This window comes from Phyllobates terribilis, unplaced genomic scaffold (genome assembly GCF_046119375.1).
Source record: "Phyllobates terribilis strain yellow unplaced genomic scaffold, ASM4611937v1 Scaffold_5__5_contigs__length_657084704, whole genome shotgun sequence".
Classification (NCBI taxonomy): domain Eukaryota; kingdom Metazoa; phylum Chordata; class Amphibia; order Anura; family Dendrobatidae; genus Phyllobates; species Phyllobates terribilis.
Genome location: NW_027362765.1, coordinates 576539912 through 576557490, shown reverse-complemented (window position 1 = coordinate 576557490; position 17579 = coordinate 576539912). Strand labels below are relative to the sequence as shown.

The window sequence follows — 17579 nt, the reverse complement described above, 5'->3', positions numbered from 1 at the left end:
GCAAACATTAATCTGGCTTTTTCATGCTTCTTTTGGAATAATGGCTTCTTCCTGGCAGAGTGGCCTTTCAGCCCATGTTGATACAGTACATGTTTCACTGTGGTTATTGATACAATCTTACCAGCTTCCGCCATCATCTTCACAAGGTCTTTTGCTTTTGTCCTTTGGTTGATATGCACATGTCGGACCAAAGCACGTTCATCTCTGGGACACAGAACCTGTCTCCTCCCTGAGCGGTATAATGGCTGGACATTCCCATCTTGTTTGTATTTGTATATAATTGTTTGTACAGATTAACGAGCCATCTTCAGGTATCTTGAAATTGTTCCCAAGGATGAGCCAGACTTGTGTAAGTTCACAATTCTCTTCCTGATATCTTGGCTGATTTCTTTAGACTTTCCCATGATGCTACATGAAGAAGCAGTGTGTTTCATGTGTGCATTAAAATACATCCACAGGTGTGTCTCTAATTAACTCTTATGCTGCCACAAAAACAGAAATCAGAAGCTTCCAGACTCATGACATCATCATCTGGGCAGTCCAGAATTGTTTAAAGACGTAGTAATCTTAGTGTATGTAAACTTTTGACTTTGCAGTAATACAAATTAAACCGTTCTCTTTCTCATTATTCTGGCATTTGGCAAATATTAAAAATTATGGTAATCCTATTTGACCTAAAACGGGAAAGGTTTATTCTGATTTCATGTCAGATATTGAGAAAAACATGCATAAGTGTCCTTTTATATAGTGTATATCCCAATAACTGTAATTTAATGAAGTTTCAGATATTAAATTATAACCCTCTTCAAACTGTTATTCTCAGAATTTTCCCAGAATTTTTTTTGAATATAACAACGTTTTTGTAGAAACTTTTTGATCACTACTTTCAATGTTTAAAGTAATCTAACTAGTTGTGTGTGGGAGTATTTGTGCAATTGTGCTGTTTGTGTATCTTTGTCCATTTATTGTGACAAATATTCATTAAAGGGGCTCTCTACTTTATTCTTGTTAAAAAAAACAATTGTATGGCTCAAATGAGCTATAAAAAATAAATAGGTCCTTGCCAACCCCGAAGAGAGAAGAGCAAAGGAGCACCAGGCAAGCAATACAGAGAAGCGGGGAAGAGAGGATTTATTATAAGAAACAGGTACAAAATCTATTTAACTACTTCCCGACATATGACGTACTAGTATGTCATATAAAAGCAAGAATAAAAATGATTTATAAATACTCTGCAGTATGAAATATGGAATAGTAATATATATAAAAAACATAAGGTACTTTGCTAAAACTATTTTCATTAAAAAATGTAAAAGCCATCCCTCTCCCTCCCCATCAGGATGGTACCTAACTCTAGAGACTCACCTTGTTATATGCCAGCACCTTTACATTGCTCTTATTTTAACAGGAATGCTGGCCCATGGTTTCAATTCAAGTTTAGTATCTTGTAGTTGGTACATTTGGGGGTGGGACCCCCGATGGGGCCCCTCCTTTTGGCTGTGCATCTTGTTTATTTAGTTTTCTACATGCATGTGCAAAACACAATCAGATCCAGGTCCTTACCACCTCTGTGTATTTTGAGGCCTTCTGGCACATAGTGAGGTGAGTCACTAGATTTAGGGAACTCCTAATTGGGTACACCTTGTCACGTTGGGGTGGTGTTTACACTCATGATCAAAACAGTGTTAACAAAGTATTCTATGCTTTTTACATGTATTACTATTACTTATTTACTTACTTCATGGTATCTATTCATCGTTTTTATTCTAGGTTTTTATCTGTTAATGGTCGCAGTGTGAATGTTCACATACACATTGCACTCATACCAAGAGGAATGCTGGCCCATGGTTTTGGTTTAGCTTTAGTTTCTTTTACTTGGTACATTTGGGGTTGCAGCCACTGCCCCTGGGGCGTGTAGCTTCTCTATTTAGCTTTCCACAGTCAGGTGCAAAACACAGTGAGGTCTGGGTCCTGCTCTACCTTCATCTACTTTAGGACCTACTGCCACATATCGAGGTGAGTCACTACAGTTGGACTCTATCTTGACTGGGTACACCTTGTCATGATGGGAAGGCTTTTACGTGCTTTAAAAAAATAGTGTTAACTAAGTACCCCATGTTTTTTACATGTAAAACTGCTACTTATTTACTTACTGCAGGGTATCTGCTCATTTTTTTAATTCTAGGGTTTGCCTGTTAATAATGACCGACGTGTAAATGTGAATGTTCACATTACACTTATACTAACAGGAATGCTGGCCCATGGTTTCGGTTTGGCACATCATATGTCTGGTCCCCATATTTATGCAATTTTCATAATTGCATAATTCATGGGTGACATAGGCTGTGTTAAACAAATAGAAATTTCCCTTTAACAGCAGTGAGTGGGACTGAACTCCACTTGCTGCATTAACACTTTAAATGCCGTTGTCAATCTCTGAAGCCAAATGTGGCTTATCCGCACTGCTGGTATCACGGTTTGTGTCCTGAGGAAGAAGTTTGGAATCACTTTGAAATGCGTTGACTAAAGAACCTGCAATAAAAAATCCTTTATTATACAGTACATTCATTTGGATCTTCATTGCCTATCAGCAGCGCGAATAAAGTGTGCAGGCCTGGAGGACACCATTCCATGCGCCTATTGACCCTTTTCAATGTGATCACTGATGGGTTCAATGCTAATGGGTTTTTATGGCAGCCAGAGGTTTGCGAAAGTCCCCCTTGCTTGCCAGGATGGTACTCCAGTGAAGATCCCCCTGTGGCTGGCATTTATAGGAGACAATGAATTTTACTATATACTGCAATATTGTGGTATTTGAGTATGTAATATAAGCCATCAGGCTATCACAGGTTTAAATCCCCTAATCAGACTAAAAAAAATAAAAGTAGATAAAAATGTTTATAAAAACATGAAAATAAAAAAAATGTATAAAAATTCCCATCACCTAACTTTTCTCGATTTAAAAGTGAAGAAAGAAAAAAATACACATGTGGTATGGCTGCCTCAGTAAAAGGTCAATCTATAAAAATATAAAATTAAATAACCCGATCAGTAAACGCTGTAAAGAGAAAAAAATCAGCACCACCGCAAAAAAATGCAGTAAGAAGAGATGAAAACATCATATCTACCCCAATATCAATAAAAACATCACCTCACTCCAAAAAAAAACCTCTCCTACAGTTCCATTGAAGGACAAGTTAAAATGCTCTGGGTTTCGGAAAATGGTGACAGAAGTCAATTTTTTTTTAGGAATTTCCAATTTTTTTTTCACCATTTAAATAAAAAAAACCTATAAAAGCTTGTCATCCCTGTAATCATACTGATGTGAACAATCATAACCCCAGGTAATTTTTACAGGAAAATGAAGGCTGTAAAAACCAAACCCAAAAACAATTGCGGAATTGTATTTTTTGCTCAATTTCACTGTACTTTTTCTCCATTTTCCAGTATGTTGAATGGTATAATGAAAGAAATCCTTGAAAATTATAACTTGTGTTGCAAAAAATAAGCTCTCATACAGCTATGTTGGCGGAAAAATTAAAAAGTTATGGCTTTTGGAAAGAGGGGAGGAAAAAACAAACGAGCAAAAAAAATGAAAATCACCTGGTCGGTTAGGGATTAAATTGGGAAATTTAGAATGAGATAGAAAATGTTCTTGCAAAACATTTCTTACATTGGCTACTTACCACTGTCATTTGGCTCATCAGTTGTGTTGGAGTCAGTGACTAGAACTGAAATGAAGGCTTCTGCCATTCCCATGTTATTTCTAGCTTTACAGATATATTCACCAGAATCTTTGTAGGTAACAGTAGGTAAGTTTAGCATGGACCAACTCATACCATCACTTGAAATTTCTTGATGCACTGAAAAACAAAAGAAAACAAGCTTTGTATATCAATTTCAAAATATTATTATGGATCTTGAGAGGGAAATAAGAATGTGTTGCTTGTTATGTAGATATGTTTTCAGAACAAGCACTTCCAATGTGCATGTACAAAAATCAACAGCAAACTTATTGAATTGTTATATATTTTAAATAAACACATAATTAGTAAATTAAGAAGTTAAAATATTTTTCATTTTATGACAGTCAATTGAATATTTAAGTAGAGATTCCAAATCCCAAATCTTAAGCAAGATGAGCATCTGCATCAGTCTTCATAGAGGTGAATGGGCCTGTTGGCAATAGTCAAGTGTATGACATTGACTGTTTTCTTCATTCTAATTTACCGTACTGAATGAGCACATTCTGTGCTTTCCAATCTTCCATTAAATAGAATGTTAATATTGCTTGAGATATGATATGTCTTTGCTCCCTTTCCCTAAATCATCAATGGCTGTCCTCTAGAGATGAACAGATCAAACCGCGGAGGATCGACTTTCAGTCGAATTTCCTGAAATGTTCAGGTTCCCCCACATTTGAACACTTTGCAATTTGATTCCAGATGATGGGCTAACAAATACAAATGCCCGCCGCCATTTCACACGTTGCTGAAGACTCAAAGAACAGGCTAATGACGTCAGGCTTGGCCAAGAGAGCGTCCCCATAATGCCCTGGGCTTGTCTTTCAAATGATTACTTTGGACATAATCTGTGTATTTAGCACTTTATTATACCGTGGTGTGAAAAAGTGTTTGCCCCTTCTTGATTTCTTATTCTTTTGCATGTTTGTCACACTTAAAGGTTTCAGATCACAAAACAAATTTAAATATTAGAAAAGGTAACAAATAAACACAAAATGCAGTTTTTAAATTAAGGTCTTTATTATTAAGGGAAAAAGAAATCCAAACCTACAGGGCCCTGTGCGAAAAAGTGATTGTCCCCTAAACCTAATAACTGGTTGGTCCACCTTTAGTAGCAACACCTGCAATCAAGCGTTTGCGATAACTGGCAATGAGTCTTTTACAATGCTCTGGAGGAATTTTGGCCCACTCATCTTTACAAAATTGCTGTAATTCTGCCACATTGGAGGGTTTCCGAACACGAACTGCCTTTTTAAGGTCATGTCACAGCATCTCAATCGGATTAAGGTCAGGACTTTGACTAGGCCATTTCAAAGACTAATTTTGTTTTTCTTAAGCCATTCAGAGGTCGACTTGCTGGTGTTTTTTGGATAATTGTCCTGCTGCATAACCCAAGTGTTCTTCAGCTTGACGTCATGAATAGATGGCTGGACATTCTCCTTCAGGATTTTTTGGTAGACAGCAGAATTCATGGTTCCATTTACCACAGCAAGTCTTCCAGGTCCTAAAGAAGCAAAACAGCCTCAGACCATCACATTACCACCACCAAATTTTACTGCTGGTATGATGTTCCTTTTCTGAAAAGCTGTGTTACTTCTACGCTAGATGTAATGGGACATACGCAACAAATAGTCAAACAATAGAATCGATATATAGATCTAAGAGGAGAGATGAGCATATTTATACCAGTGGAATTGAATTTTACTCGAATTTTACAAAGATCTTAACTCTGGATTACATGGATTTTTTGCAATTCGCTCCCTGCAAATTCAGCAAAATAGTGACTGGCCAAAGGCTGGCAAAAAAAAATACTTATTTCACAGCTCACCTCTCTGGCCATTCCCGCTGCTCCTTGCTGTCCAGTTTTACGTTTCTCCATTGCACCGCATCTCCAAGCCAAGATTTTGTGATGACGCAACACAAGATCTCTTTATACCTAACAGACTGGACATTCAACGTCTTCCACTCACACACCGCCTCCTCATCTGACCCCCTATCTGTCGGTGTCCCCCAAGGTTCAGTTCTTGGACCCCTGCTCTTCTCCATCTACACCTTCGGCCTAGGACAGCTCATAGAGTCCCATGGCTTTCAGTATCATCTCTATGCTGACAACACACAGATCTACCTCTCTGGACCTGATTTCACCTCCTTACTAACCAGAATCCCACAATGTCTGTCCACTATTTCATCGTTCTTCTCTGATAGATTTCTAAAACATGGATAAAACTGAATTTATTATCTTTCCCCCATCTCAGTCAACCTCCCCAACTGACCTATCCATCATAGTCAATGGCTGCCCACTCTCCCCAGTCCGCAAGCTCGCTGCCTCGGGGTAACCCTGGACTCTCATCTCTCCTTCAAACCACATACCCAAGCCCTTTCCACTTGCTGCCGACTCCAACTCAAAAATATCTCCCGTTTCCGTGCATTCCTCAAACACGAATCTGCGAAAACATTAGTTCACGCCCTCATCATCTCCCGCCTCCACTACTGCAACCTCCTGCTCTGTGGCCTCCTTTCTAACACTCTAACACCTCACCAATCTATCCTAAACTCTACTGCCAGACTAATCCACCTGACCTCCCACTATTCCCTGGCCTCTCTTCTCTGTCAATCCCTTCACTGGCTCCCCATTGCCCAGAGACTCCAGTTCAAAACCCTAACCTTGGCATACAAAGCCATCCACAACCGGTCTCCTCCATACATCTGTGACCTAGTCTTCCGGTACTTACCTGCACGCAACCTCCAATCTTCACAAGATCTCCTTCTCTACTCCCCTCCTATCTCCTCTTCCCACAATCGCATACAAGATTTTTCCTGTGAATCCCCCCTACTCTGGAACTCTCTACCCCAACACATTAGACTCTTGCCTTCCATGGAAACCTTCAAGAGGAACCTGAAGACCTACCTCTTCCGACAAGCATACGACCTGCAGTAACCCTCACTCCACCATACCGCTGCATGACTAGCTCTACCCTCACTTACTGTATCCTCACCCATCCCTTGTAAATTGTTAGCCCTCGCAGGCAGGGTCCTCTCTCCTCCTGTGCCAGTTACTGACTTGTATTGTTCATGATTACTGTAATTGTTTTTGCTATGTATACCCCTTTCAAATGTAAAGCGCCATGGAATAAATGGCACTATAATAATAAATAATAATATTAATATCTCCCAGCAAACACGTGTGACTGCTACAAGAGGACCCGCATGTCCTGGCTGAAGGAGGCAGTGAGCCAAGAGGCAGAGTCAGACAGCATGGAGGACCTGCTTAAGCACCTTGTGAAGGCCCAACAGCAGCAACAGATGGACAACAACAGCAACAACTGGCACATCAGGAGATGAGAAAGCTAATGATTCAACAGATCCACAACAACAGCAGCAGCAACAGCTACAAGACCAGTACCGACAACAGCAGCAGCATCAACAAGACCAATACTGACAGCAGCAGCAGATTCAGTTGCTCGCAGAGGCGGTTCGTGGGAGGCTGGCAGCCCCCCCCCCCCCCAAGTCCAGGTGATGACTCATATGTCCGGAAAGTGATAAGACAAGCCATGTAAAAGATGACCCCATAGGATGATGTGGAGGCATTATTGACTGTTTTTGAACAGGTGGCAGAGCGAGAGAGGCTGCCACTGGAGAAGTGTGCAGAGGTGCTGGCCCCTATCTGACTGGTGAGCCGCAAAAGGCTTATTGTGACTTGGCATTACAGGATGCACAGGAGTATGCCAAATTAAAAACTGAAATTTTGGCATGCGCTGGAGTAACTGTGTCAGTCAGAGCCCAAAGGGTCCACCACTGGGCGTATTGTGGTGACAAATCCCCTCGCTCCCAGATGTTCGACTTAATACATCTTGTACAAAAGTGGTTGCAGCCAGAGTCCTCAACTCCAGCCCAGATGGTCGAGCAAGTTGTTATAGACAGATTTATCCACTCCCTTCCTTGGCCGGTGCAGACCTGGGTTGCTCAGGGGGACCCCTGAAATACAGACGACCTAGTTGGATTAGTAGAAAGGTACCAGAGAGGTCCCTAAGGAAGCCTGGTGTGGTTGCATCCCCGTACTGGAGTACCCAGAAGGAGCCCGAATCTCAAAAGAGGGGTAGTAGAGCCACAACTGGGGGGAGTTTGAGATCCCAAGGGGTCACTGAGGGTTTGCTAAAAGTCACGGTCCTGAACACATAGCAGTTCGTTATCCTATGTCAGGAGGCGCTGTTCGTGTTATGCCCAGCCAGCTTGTAGTGTGGACTGACAGCCTGGTAAGGGGCCGCAGGCATGTCTCGTAACTATCAATGGGATACTGGTGATGGGACTCTCTAGTCCCATGAGGTGGGAGTAGTTAAGGACCTGCTACACCCAGTAATAATAGGGTGGGACTTTAGCCTGTTCTGGGAATTATGGCAGAAAGCAGACATACCACATGACTCAGGAAGCAGCCGATCCCACCATGCTGAATCCCCAACGCAGACTGAGATGGATGACTTCCCCCTGTGTGTCCTTGCCAGTGACGAGGATGAGACGGTGACCCAAGAGGCCAAGATTCCTGAGTTGGGGGTTTCTGGGGGGAATTTTCGCACTGCTCAGATGCAGGATCCCACATTGAAAAATGCATTTGATAATGTGTCTGTGGTAAATGGGGTTGCTCAAGAGTCGGGGGCTGACACCAGGTTCCCATATTTCACACTAAATGAGTAACTACTTTATTGGGTCACTAAACTAAGAGGGGAAGGGGTAGAGCAGTTGGTGGTGTCGGGTCCCTATAGGCGTAGGGTGTTAGACCGGGCTCATGCTCATATATTGGGTGGACATATGGGAGTAGAGAAAACCCAAGAGCGAGTCTTGCAGAGGTTCTACTGGCCTGGATGTCACAGGGAGATTGTTAATTACTGCCGGTCCTGCCCCACCTGTCAGCTAACTGCTCCCATGTCCCACTTCCGAAGCCCTCTAGTGTCATTGCCTACTATAGAGGTCACATTTGATTGGATTGCCATGGACCTTGTCGGGCCCCTGGTCAAGTCTGCCAGGGGGCACCAATGCACCCTGGTAGTGCTGGACTATGCAACTCAGTATCCAGAGGCGGTACCATTGAGAAACTCCTCCGCCAAGAGTATTGCCAGAGAGCTTGTGCATATTTTCTCCTGAACAGGCCTGCCATGCATTAAAATACATTCCCAGGTGTGTCTCTAATTAACTCAGATGTTGTTATCAGAAGCTTCCAAACACATCATATCGGCAGTCGAGAATTGTTTAAAGGGATAGTAATCTTAATGTATGCAAACCTTTAACTTTGCAGTAAGTAATAAAAATGCCTTAAATCATTCTCTCTCTCATTATTCTGGCATTTGGAAAATATTAAAAATTATGGTAATTCTAAATGACCTAAAATGGGAAAGGTTTATTCTAATTTCATGTGAGATATTGAGAAAAACATGCATATGTGTCTTTTTATATAGTGTATGTAAACTTCTGGTTTCAACTGTATACAGTGAATTGTGAAAGTATTTGGCCCCCTTAAACTTTTCTACCTTTTGCCACATTTCTGGCTTCAAACATAAAGATATAAAATTCTAATTTTTTGGGAAGAATCAACAACAAGTGGGACACAATCGTGAAGTGGAACGAAATTTATTGGATATTTTAAACATTTAACAAATTAAAAACTGAAAAGTGGGGCGTGCAATATTATTCGGCCTCTTTACTTTCAGTGCAGCAAACTCACTCCAGAAGTTCAGTGAGGATCTCTGAATGATCCAATGCTGTCCTAAATGACTGGTAATGATAAATAGAATCCACCTGTGTGTAATCAAGTCTCCATATAAATGCACCTGCTCTGTGATTGTCTCAGGGTTCTGCTTCAAGTGTAGAGAGCATCATGAAGACCAAGGAACACATCAGGCAGGTCCGAGATACTGTTGTGGCGAAGTTTAAAGCTGGATTTGGATACAAAAAGATTTCCCAAGTTTTAAACATCTGAAGGAGCACTGTACAAGCGATCATATTGAAATGGAAGGAGTATCGGACCACTGCAAATCTACCAAGACCCGGCCGTCCCTCTAAACTTTCATCTCGAACAAGTAGAAGACTGATCAGAGATGCAGCCAAAAGGCCCATGATCACTCTGGATGAACTGCAGAGATCTACAGCTGAGGTGGGAGAGTCTGTCCATAGGACAACAATCAGTCGTACACTGCACAAATCTGGCCTTTATGGAAGAGTGGCAAGAAGAAAGCCATTTCTCAAAGATATCCATAAAATGTCTCGTTTGAAGTTTGCCACAAGCCACCTGGGAGACACACCAAACATGTGGAATAAGGTGCTCTGGTCAGATGAAACCAAAATCAAACTTTTTGGCCACAATGCAAAACGATATGTTTGGCGTAAAAGCAACACAGCTCATCACCCTTAAAAAACACCATCCCCACTGTCAAACATGGTGGTGGCAGCATCAAGATTTGGGCCTGCTTTTCTTCAGCAGAGACAGGGAAGATGGTTAAAATTGATGGGAAGATGGACGGAGCCAAATACAGGACCATTCTGGAAGAAAACCTGTTGGAGTCAGCAAAAGACCTGAGACTGGGATGGAGATTTATCTTCCAACAAGACAATGATCCCAAACATAAAGCAAAATCTACAATGGAATGGTTCAAAAATAAACATATCCAGGCGTTAGAATGGCCAAGTCAAAGTCCAGACCTGAATCCAATCGAGAATCTGTGGAAAGAGCAGAAAACTGCTGTTCACAAATGCCCTCCATCCAACCTCAATGAGCTTGAGCTGTTTTGCAAGGAAGAATGGACAAGAATTTCAGCCTCTCGATGTGCAAAACTGATAGAGACATACCCCAAGCGACTGGCAGCTGTAATAGCAGCAAAAGGTGGCGCTACAAAGTATTAACTCAAGGGGGCCGAATAAATTGCACGCCCGACTTTTCAGTTTTTAATTTGTTAAAAAAGTTTAAAATATCCAATAAATTTTGTTCCACTTCACAATTGTGTCCCACTTGTTGTTGATTCTTCCCCCAAAAAATAGAATTTTATATCTTTTTGTTTGAAGCCAGAAATGTGGCAAAAGGTAGAAAAGTTCAAGGGGGCCAAATACTTTCACAATGCACTGTATATATATATCCTGTTTCTACATAGAACAGAGAAAAAAGAAGAATTGACTGGGTAGAAGGGCAAAATGGGCAATTGTAATTACACAGTGCTATAAAATATGATGATTGCAATATATTAAGAGGATAAAATCTTTGATCAGAGTGCTTCTTTGATAATATTTTTTGCTTATCAGATATTTTTAAATACCTCTTATACATGAGACGCACATCGGGTGTTGGCGGCTACCTGGACTCACACTCTTCTTGGGTAATGTATATCTCTGTGACTATTCTACCTTAGTCTACATACATTTTGAGACTTGTAGTACTGTGCATTGACTCTTTCATGCATTTACTGCAAAGTTTACTTTACTTAATAGCCTTATTTATGAGTCCATATAGCCACCTATTTTCTTGATTTGACTATACTGTGGCCTTTACCCCTATACATCATTAGCTATATTTATCTTTCTTAAATATACTAGGAAAGTTTGATATTTTTATAAATATTTTTGTCCTGCAGTATTTTTTTTTAATTGAAGTCCTTTTTGGGGTGTAGCAACATTTGTTATTTGATAAATTAAGAAGCTATGACATTTTAACAACCTTTCCCAAAATGATTCCTCTTTGAAGAAGCAATAGATTTTCTGTTTAGGAATAAAAAAAAGCAATAGTTTATAATATGCCATCCAAAAATTATCCATATTTGGATATCAGCATCAGGTTTGCTATTTGAAAAATAAAGAAGCATTGGCTTTTTAAAAAACCTTCCAAAAATTATCCCTTTTGTGGGAACAAGTTTGCTGTTTTGAACAAGAAGTGGAGTATTTTTAAAAAGCCTTTAAAAAAAAAATATCTCTTTTTAACCCCTTCACCACCATGTCATTTTCCGTTTTTGCTTTTTTGTTTTTTGCTCCCCTTCTTCCCAGAGCCATAACTTTTTTATTTTTCAGTCAATATGGCCATGTGATTGCTTATTTTTTGTGGGACAAGTTGTACTTTTGAACGACACCATTGGTTTTACCATATCATGTACATGTCAGAGATTGACAGCGGCATTTAACTTGTTAACAGCCGCGGGTGGATGACAATTCCATCAGCAGCTGTTAGGGGCACATGACAGCTGATCCGATCAGCTGTCATGTCCCCGGAAAGGTGCGGGCTCATCATGTACGGCACATGTTGGAAAGGGGTTAATGAACAGTTTTTGCTTAATTTAACCTATACAAATTAAGCTTCACAGCAGCAGTAGCGTATAGCTGTTGAATACATTGGATAGGGAGGAGATGTGAGGCTGTCTTTCGTCAGTGGCGATGGCAGCATTAGAGCAGTATAAATATAACATGATTGATAGGCAATAGCTCCCTGGGTAGGAAGAGGGAACCTGCACTCGTGTCAGTAAAACAATGTAGAATACAATAAATAGGCAGGCTGATTCAACAGACGATCCAATCATTCGCATCAGCCAATGCAAATCGGCACTGATCCATGCCAGATTAATTTGATAAATGTAAGGCTTTCCATACTTGCAGAATACAATCTGGTCCACATGGGCATTATAAAGCCATCTGCCATGCTAAATAGTATAGCCATGGCAAACTAGGCCAGTTCTTGACACTGGTGAAATCTGCAGATCCAGAAGTCCATAGAGTTGGGACTCAGGGTATCTGCTTGACAAAGTATAGAGTCAGGTATGACAGGACCTAGTTGTCCAGGTAGTGCATCTTTTTTTGCTCCAGGGCATCAGGTTGACATAACGGCAAGTAAAACATCTGGTCCATCATGTCATACATGCTGTAACCATTGTTGCTACTGTCTTAGCCACTTGTTGTAGCCTTAGTGCTGGCACAGACAAGGGAGCATAGGCTCAGATGGGAGTTGAGAAGAGTGCTTGAGATAAATCATTGTGCACCTCCACATCCACCTGCTGCTGCTCCTTCTCTTGCCCATCCTCCACATCCTGCTGCATGTAAATGAGGGTGTCCAGCAGGACAGCAATGATCATGTACAAGTTCATGTTCTTCCTCGATCCTTGTTGCATTGTGTTTTTCCAATATAAATATGAGGAAGATGACATTTTTGATATCACAGTTCTGACTAACAATAAATTTAGTTGCCTCTCCAAACAGCTTCAATAGGCAACACGCGACCCTCGTCAACTGCCAATGGCAGATTTCAATGTAACCAAATCTCAAGTTTGCCTGCTGCATGAAATAATCAGTCACAGCTTTATGCTGTTCATACAAATGCTCATATACAGCGCCAAATTCCAGTGCATTGTATGTATCAAGAGATGGTCAGGCAGACTGTTCTGTTTTTTACAAAGCGTAGAGGGTGTGCTTTGCCACATAAGAACAGTTTAAATTCTTAGACACTTCCCTGACCATGTCCACTACCTTCTTCAAATGGTTATATTTCTTTTATACATTTTGCATAATTAAATTCAGTTGTGCGCCAGACAGAGAAATTGAGTTACTTTTCACAATTGCAAAGCAGCTATAAATTTGTTGTTATTAGCGACACTGCCGAATTACAGTTCATAGGGAACCAGTGTGAGATTTGCTGCTTTATGCAGATGAATAGTTTGTCTGCTATATAGCTTTTGAAACCCATGTTCAGTTGTAAAACAGCTTGGCAGAGCTTTACCTTATGCAAACAAAAAGACTAAGGTTGGGGAGTGGATGCAACACTGCCCTGTTGCTAATAGACATGGGGTCATGCTCATTAAGGAGGATGCAGAGAAGTTGTAGGTGAAAGTGGGTAATCACCACCTGTTGGATGAAGCAGACCTAATGTCAATCTGTGAAGGTGTGGCGCCCCTGAAGGTTCAGTCGCCACAGAGGTACTGCACCTCAGACCGAGGTGTGGTATCTCCTCTCCGAGGTAAGGATGGAGCACCTCTCAGGACTCACCCATCCATTCAACACTACACCACTCCTGTCCAGAGGGGGGCTTTAAGGCACCATAGTGCTGCCCCAGCCGGGATAGAGGAGATGGGGGGAACAAAAGATAGGGGGAACCATGTAGTGGGTGAGGTTGGAGGACGCACCTTTAGGTCACACTTACTAATTCATATTTAACTAACGGCCATCTTAGGTTCAAGGTCTTTGATTGTGGTCTTCATCGCTGAATGTGGCTTTCTGCTAAGAACCTGCAGCCTGTTGAGGATACACGGTCCTCGTTCTCTGGCCTTGAGACGAGGAGCGGGTTAGAGTTAAAAGTTGTCTCTACCCGGTCAAGGTCCCTACCTAAGAAGGCCTGGAGGGGAGCGGAGGAGAAAAGCTCCACAGCCAAAAGGATCCCAGGGGACGCGGACGGAGAGGAGTACGCCACCTGCTACCCTCATTCTGGCCAGGCCAGAGGGACTCCCGCTGCAAGAGGGGTACCGGCCCCCGATATCTGGCTTTGCTACTTCACGTCTCAGTCAGAAAAGCCCAGAGTCTTAGAGGATCCCACCGGGTAACGGACGGAGCGGAGTCGCCACCCGTACCCTTGTTCTGTGTATAGCCAGAGGGAGACCCAGCCTTGTAATACGCACCACATATGGACAGGAGAGGACCTAGTGGGAAATTCTAGGAACACTCTGGTGCGGGGGTCCTGATTGATGCACCCGAACTACCCGGAGTGTGCTGAACCCCCTTCCTGGTGGCTGCAGCGCGCCGTGAGGAGCAAGGAGAAGCCTTGCAGCTGACACCTAACAAAGTGAGTAAAGTTTGGAAGACTGCATCCATTGCCTCCGGTTCCTTATTTCAGCGTGGCACCAAATCACACCACCCACTACTACTCCCCTGATCCGTCTTCTCTGCCCTGAGGACCTGCTCCGCCTGTGGGGAGTAATACCATCTTCTGCTGCCACGACATCCCGCCTCAGAGGACTGCCGCAGCGCTGGTGGAGGATCACCAGAAAACCACAGGTGGCGTAGTCATTACATCCACTCGATTACCACCGTCCCTCCTAGCCCCTTATTTTTACTGTGACGAACCTGGGCACGGGCCGGGCCTAGGCCGCGACTGCATCCACCCTCCACCAGAAGGCCCGGTTCCGAGTAACCCCATCTCTCAGGGTAGGGCTAGCGAGCGGGAGAGCGAGGCGTCACAGAAAGGCTTCAACACCTCAGATTGCCATGAAAGACATATACTTCCCCTGTAACAATAAGAAGTGGAAGTATATAGGCACTAGTGTATTGCCTATATCACTGACTACAGCAACTTAGCAGGATATTGTCCGGTGGTGCATATGCTGACATCCAAATATGTAATGTAGACACAAGTAGAAAAGCTGCACTCACCAAATCCTTGTAGCTAAAAGTTCTGTATGCCAGAAAACATGGACATCAATATGGCAGTGTGCAAGTGAGCTGGGGAGATATGAAGGGGAGAGCAAGATCGAAGAAGGCCGTTTCACGTCTGTCCGATGCTTCTATGGGTAGTCCACCTTGCTCTCTTGGAGGATTTTGCTTTTTGCCTACTCCGTCCATTGTCATTGTCACTTTTTTATTTTACTATATATTTTGTACAACACTATCATTAACTTTTAACAATCTTTTCAACCAAAATTATTCAAGATTTTTCTTTTGCATTTAAAAAAACAATTATTCCCCCTTCACAAAAAAAGATAATTGCACAAGAAATGTAAACACTCAGTTCAGTCGCTTATGACAAGAAAGCAGACTGTCTGTGACTGACTCTGATTTCAGATTTTTTTTCTGTAAAAAATATTGTGCTTGCTTGCTGCTGCTTTCTAGTGCATTAAGACTGAAGAAAAAAATGTGTAATTCAAATGCAACAGAACAGATGCCAGTTGCATGATACCACTGATCAATCACACCGAGTGATGGTAATGCTGCTGATACATCTCCTATGTCTCTATACCCAAACAATTGAATATCTATATTATTTTCAGACTACTACACTCACCTTCTTCAGTGTTGCTGTTTAACAACATATTGCTGTCTGGAGCATTTGTCCAATGTTTTAAAGGGAACTTGTCAGTAGTGTTGAGCCACCCCCGTAGTGTTCGGGTTCGGTTCGGTTCGTCGAACACCGGGATGTTCGAGGAACTGTTCGTCGAACTGTTCGTCGAACACCTTAGAACACCGTCGAACACCGTTAAAACCAATGGCAGGCAAACAAAAACACATAGGAACACATAGAAAACACCTTCAAAGGTGTCCAAAAGCTGACAAACTGCTCAGAAGACGCTTTCTTTAAAAAAGCCGGCCGGCAATTCAGCAGCGGCATACACCGGTACCCGACAATTTAGACATGAAGGAATAGAGCATCACACATAGATTAGATAGATAGAAGCATGTCAGTCACATATATATGAAGTACAGTGACAGTGTTGCTTACTGTACTTGTCATTTAGTGTAAAGGATTTATTAAAAAATATAATAGTGTTTTCGTGCACCGTCTCTTTAAAAAAGCCGGCCGGCAATTCAGCAGCGGTACCCGACAATTTATAACAGACAGAATAGAGCTTCACACATAGATTAGATAGATAGAAACATGTCAGTCACATATATATGAAGTACTGTGACAGTGTTGCTTACTGTACTTGTCATTTACTGCAAAGGATTTATTAAAAAAAATAATAGTGTTTTCATGCACCGTCTCTTTAAAAAAGCCGGCCGGCAATTCAGCATCTGTACCCGACAATTTATAACAGACAGAATAGAGCTTCACACATAGATTAGATAGATAGAAACATGTCAGTCACATATATAATAAGTACAGTGACAGTGTTGGTTACTGTACTTGTCATTTAGTATTAAAATAAAGGATTTATTATTAAAAAAAATTGGCGTGGGGTTCCCCGTAATTTTAGTCTCTAGCGGAGGTTAAGCAGACAGCTGGGGCAGATGTTTGAAGCCTGGGAAGGGGGTAATACCCACGGAGCTTCCCAGGCTACTAATATCAGCCCCCAGCTGAATACCTAGCCTTTACTAGCTATTAAAATGGAGGACCCCCCCAAAAAAATGACGTGGGGTCCCCCCTAATTTAATAGCTAGCAAAGGCTAGGCAGACAGCTGGGGGCTGATATTAATAGCCCAGGAAGGGAGCCATGAATATTGGCCCCCTCCCAGGCTAGAAACACCAGCCGTCAGCCGCCCCAGAAATGGCGCATCCATAGGATGCGCCAATTCTGGCACTTAGCCTCGCTCTTCCACGCTGCCCTGGTGCGGTGGCAGGGGGTAATAGGGTTGGGGTTGATGTCAGCTTATAATGCCAGCTAACATCAAGCCCAGGTTAGTAATGGAGAGGCGTCTATAAGACACCCCCATTACTAACCCCATAGTCAAAGTTAAAAAAAAAACACAAACACCCAGAATAAAGTCCTTTAATTGAAATAAAGACACAATTCTTTATTGTTCTAAATTAAACCATACTTACCATCACGCCCATTCCAGCTGAAGCCAACGATCTCCTGCAATAAAAGAAAAATAATAAAGCAACCTCATCCTTACCTTTCCATGGTTCCCAGGACAGCTTCAGCTCTGCTACATCGAGATGACAGGCTGGACCGCTGCAGAACGCTGCCATCCAGCCTGTCATCCCGCAGACACTGAGAAGCGCAGGCATGCTTGCGCTCCTCAGTGTCTGACTGTGACGGCATCCAGATGAGCCGACAATGAACTCGGCTCACCTCATGTACGTCACTGACAGCGTGGGAAAATTCTCCTGCACTCAGCGCTTCAGCGTGAGAATTTTCCCACGCTGTCAGTGACGTGCATGAGGTGAGCCGAGTT

General features: G+C 42.2%; 1 protein-coding gene across 1 annotated transcript in view; it reads right to left on the bottom strand.

Annotated features, from left to right (window-relative positions):
* Window positions 1–17579, bottom strand: part of LRIT1 (leucine rich repeat, Ig-like and transmembrane domains 1) — a 68285-nt gene that overhangs the window by 5380 nt on the left and 45326 nt on the right. Inside the window, exon 4 of the mRNA XM_073681458.1 lies at window positions 3687–3863. Within this exon, the coding sequence (XP_073537559.1) occupies window positions 3687–3863 (177 nt within the window). The remainder of the gene's footprint in view (window positions 1–3686; window positions 3864–17579) is intronic.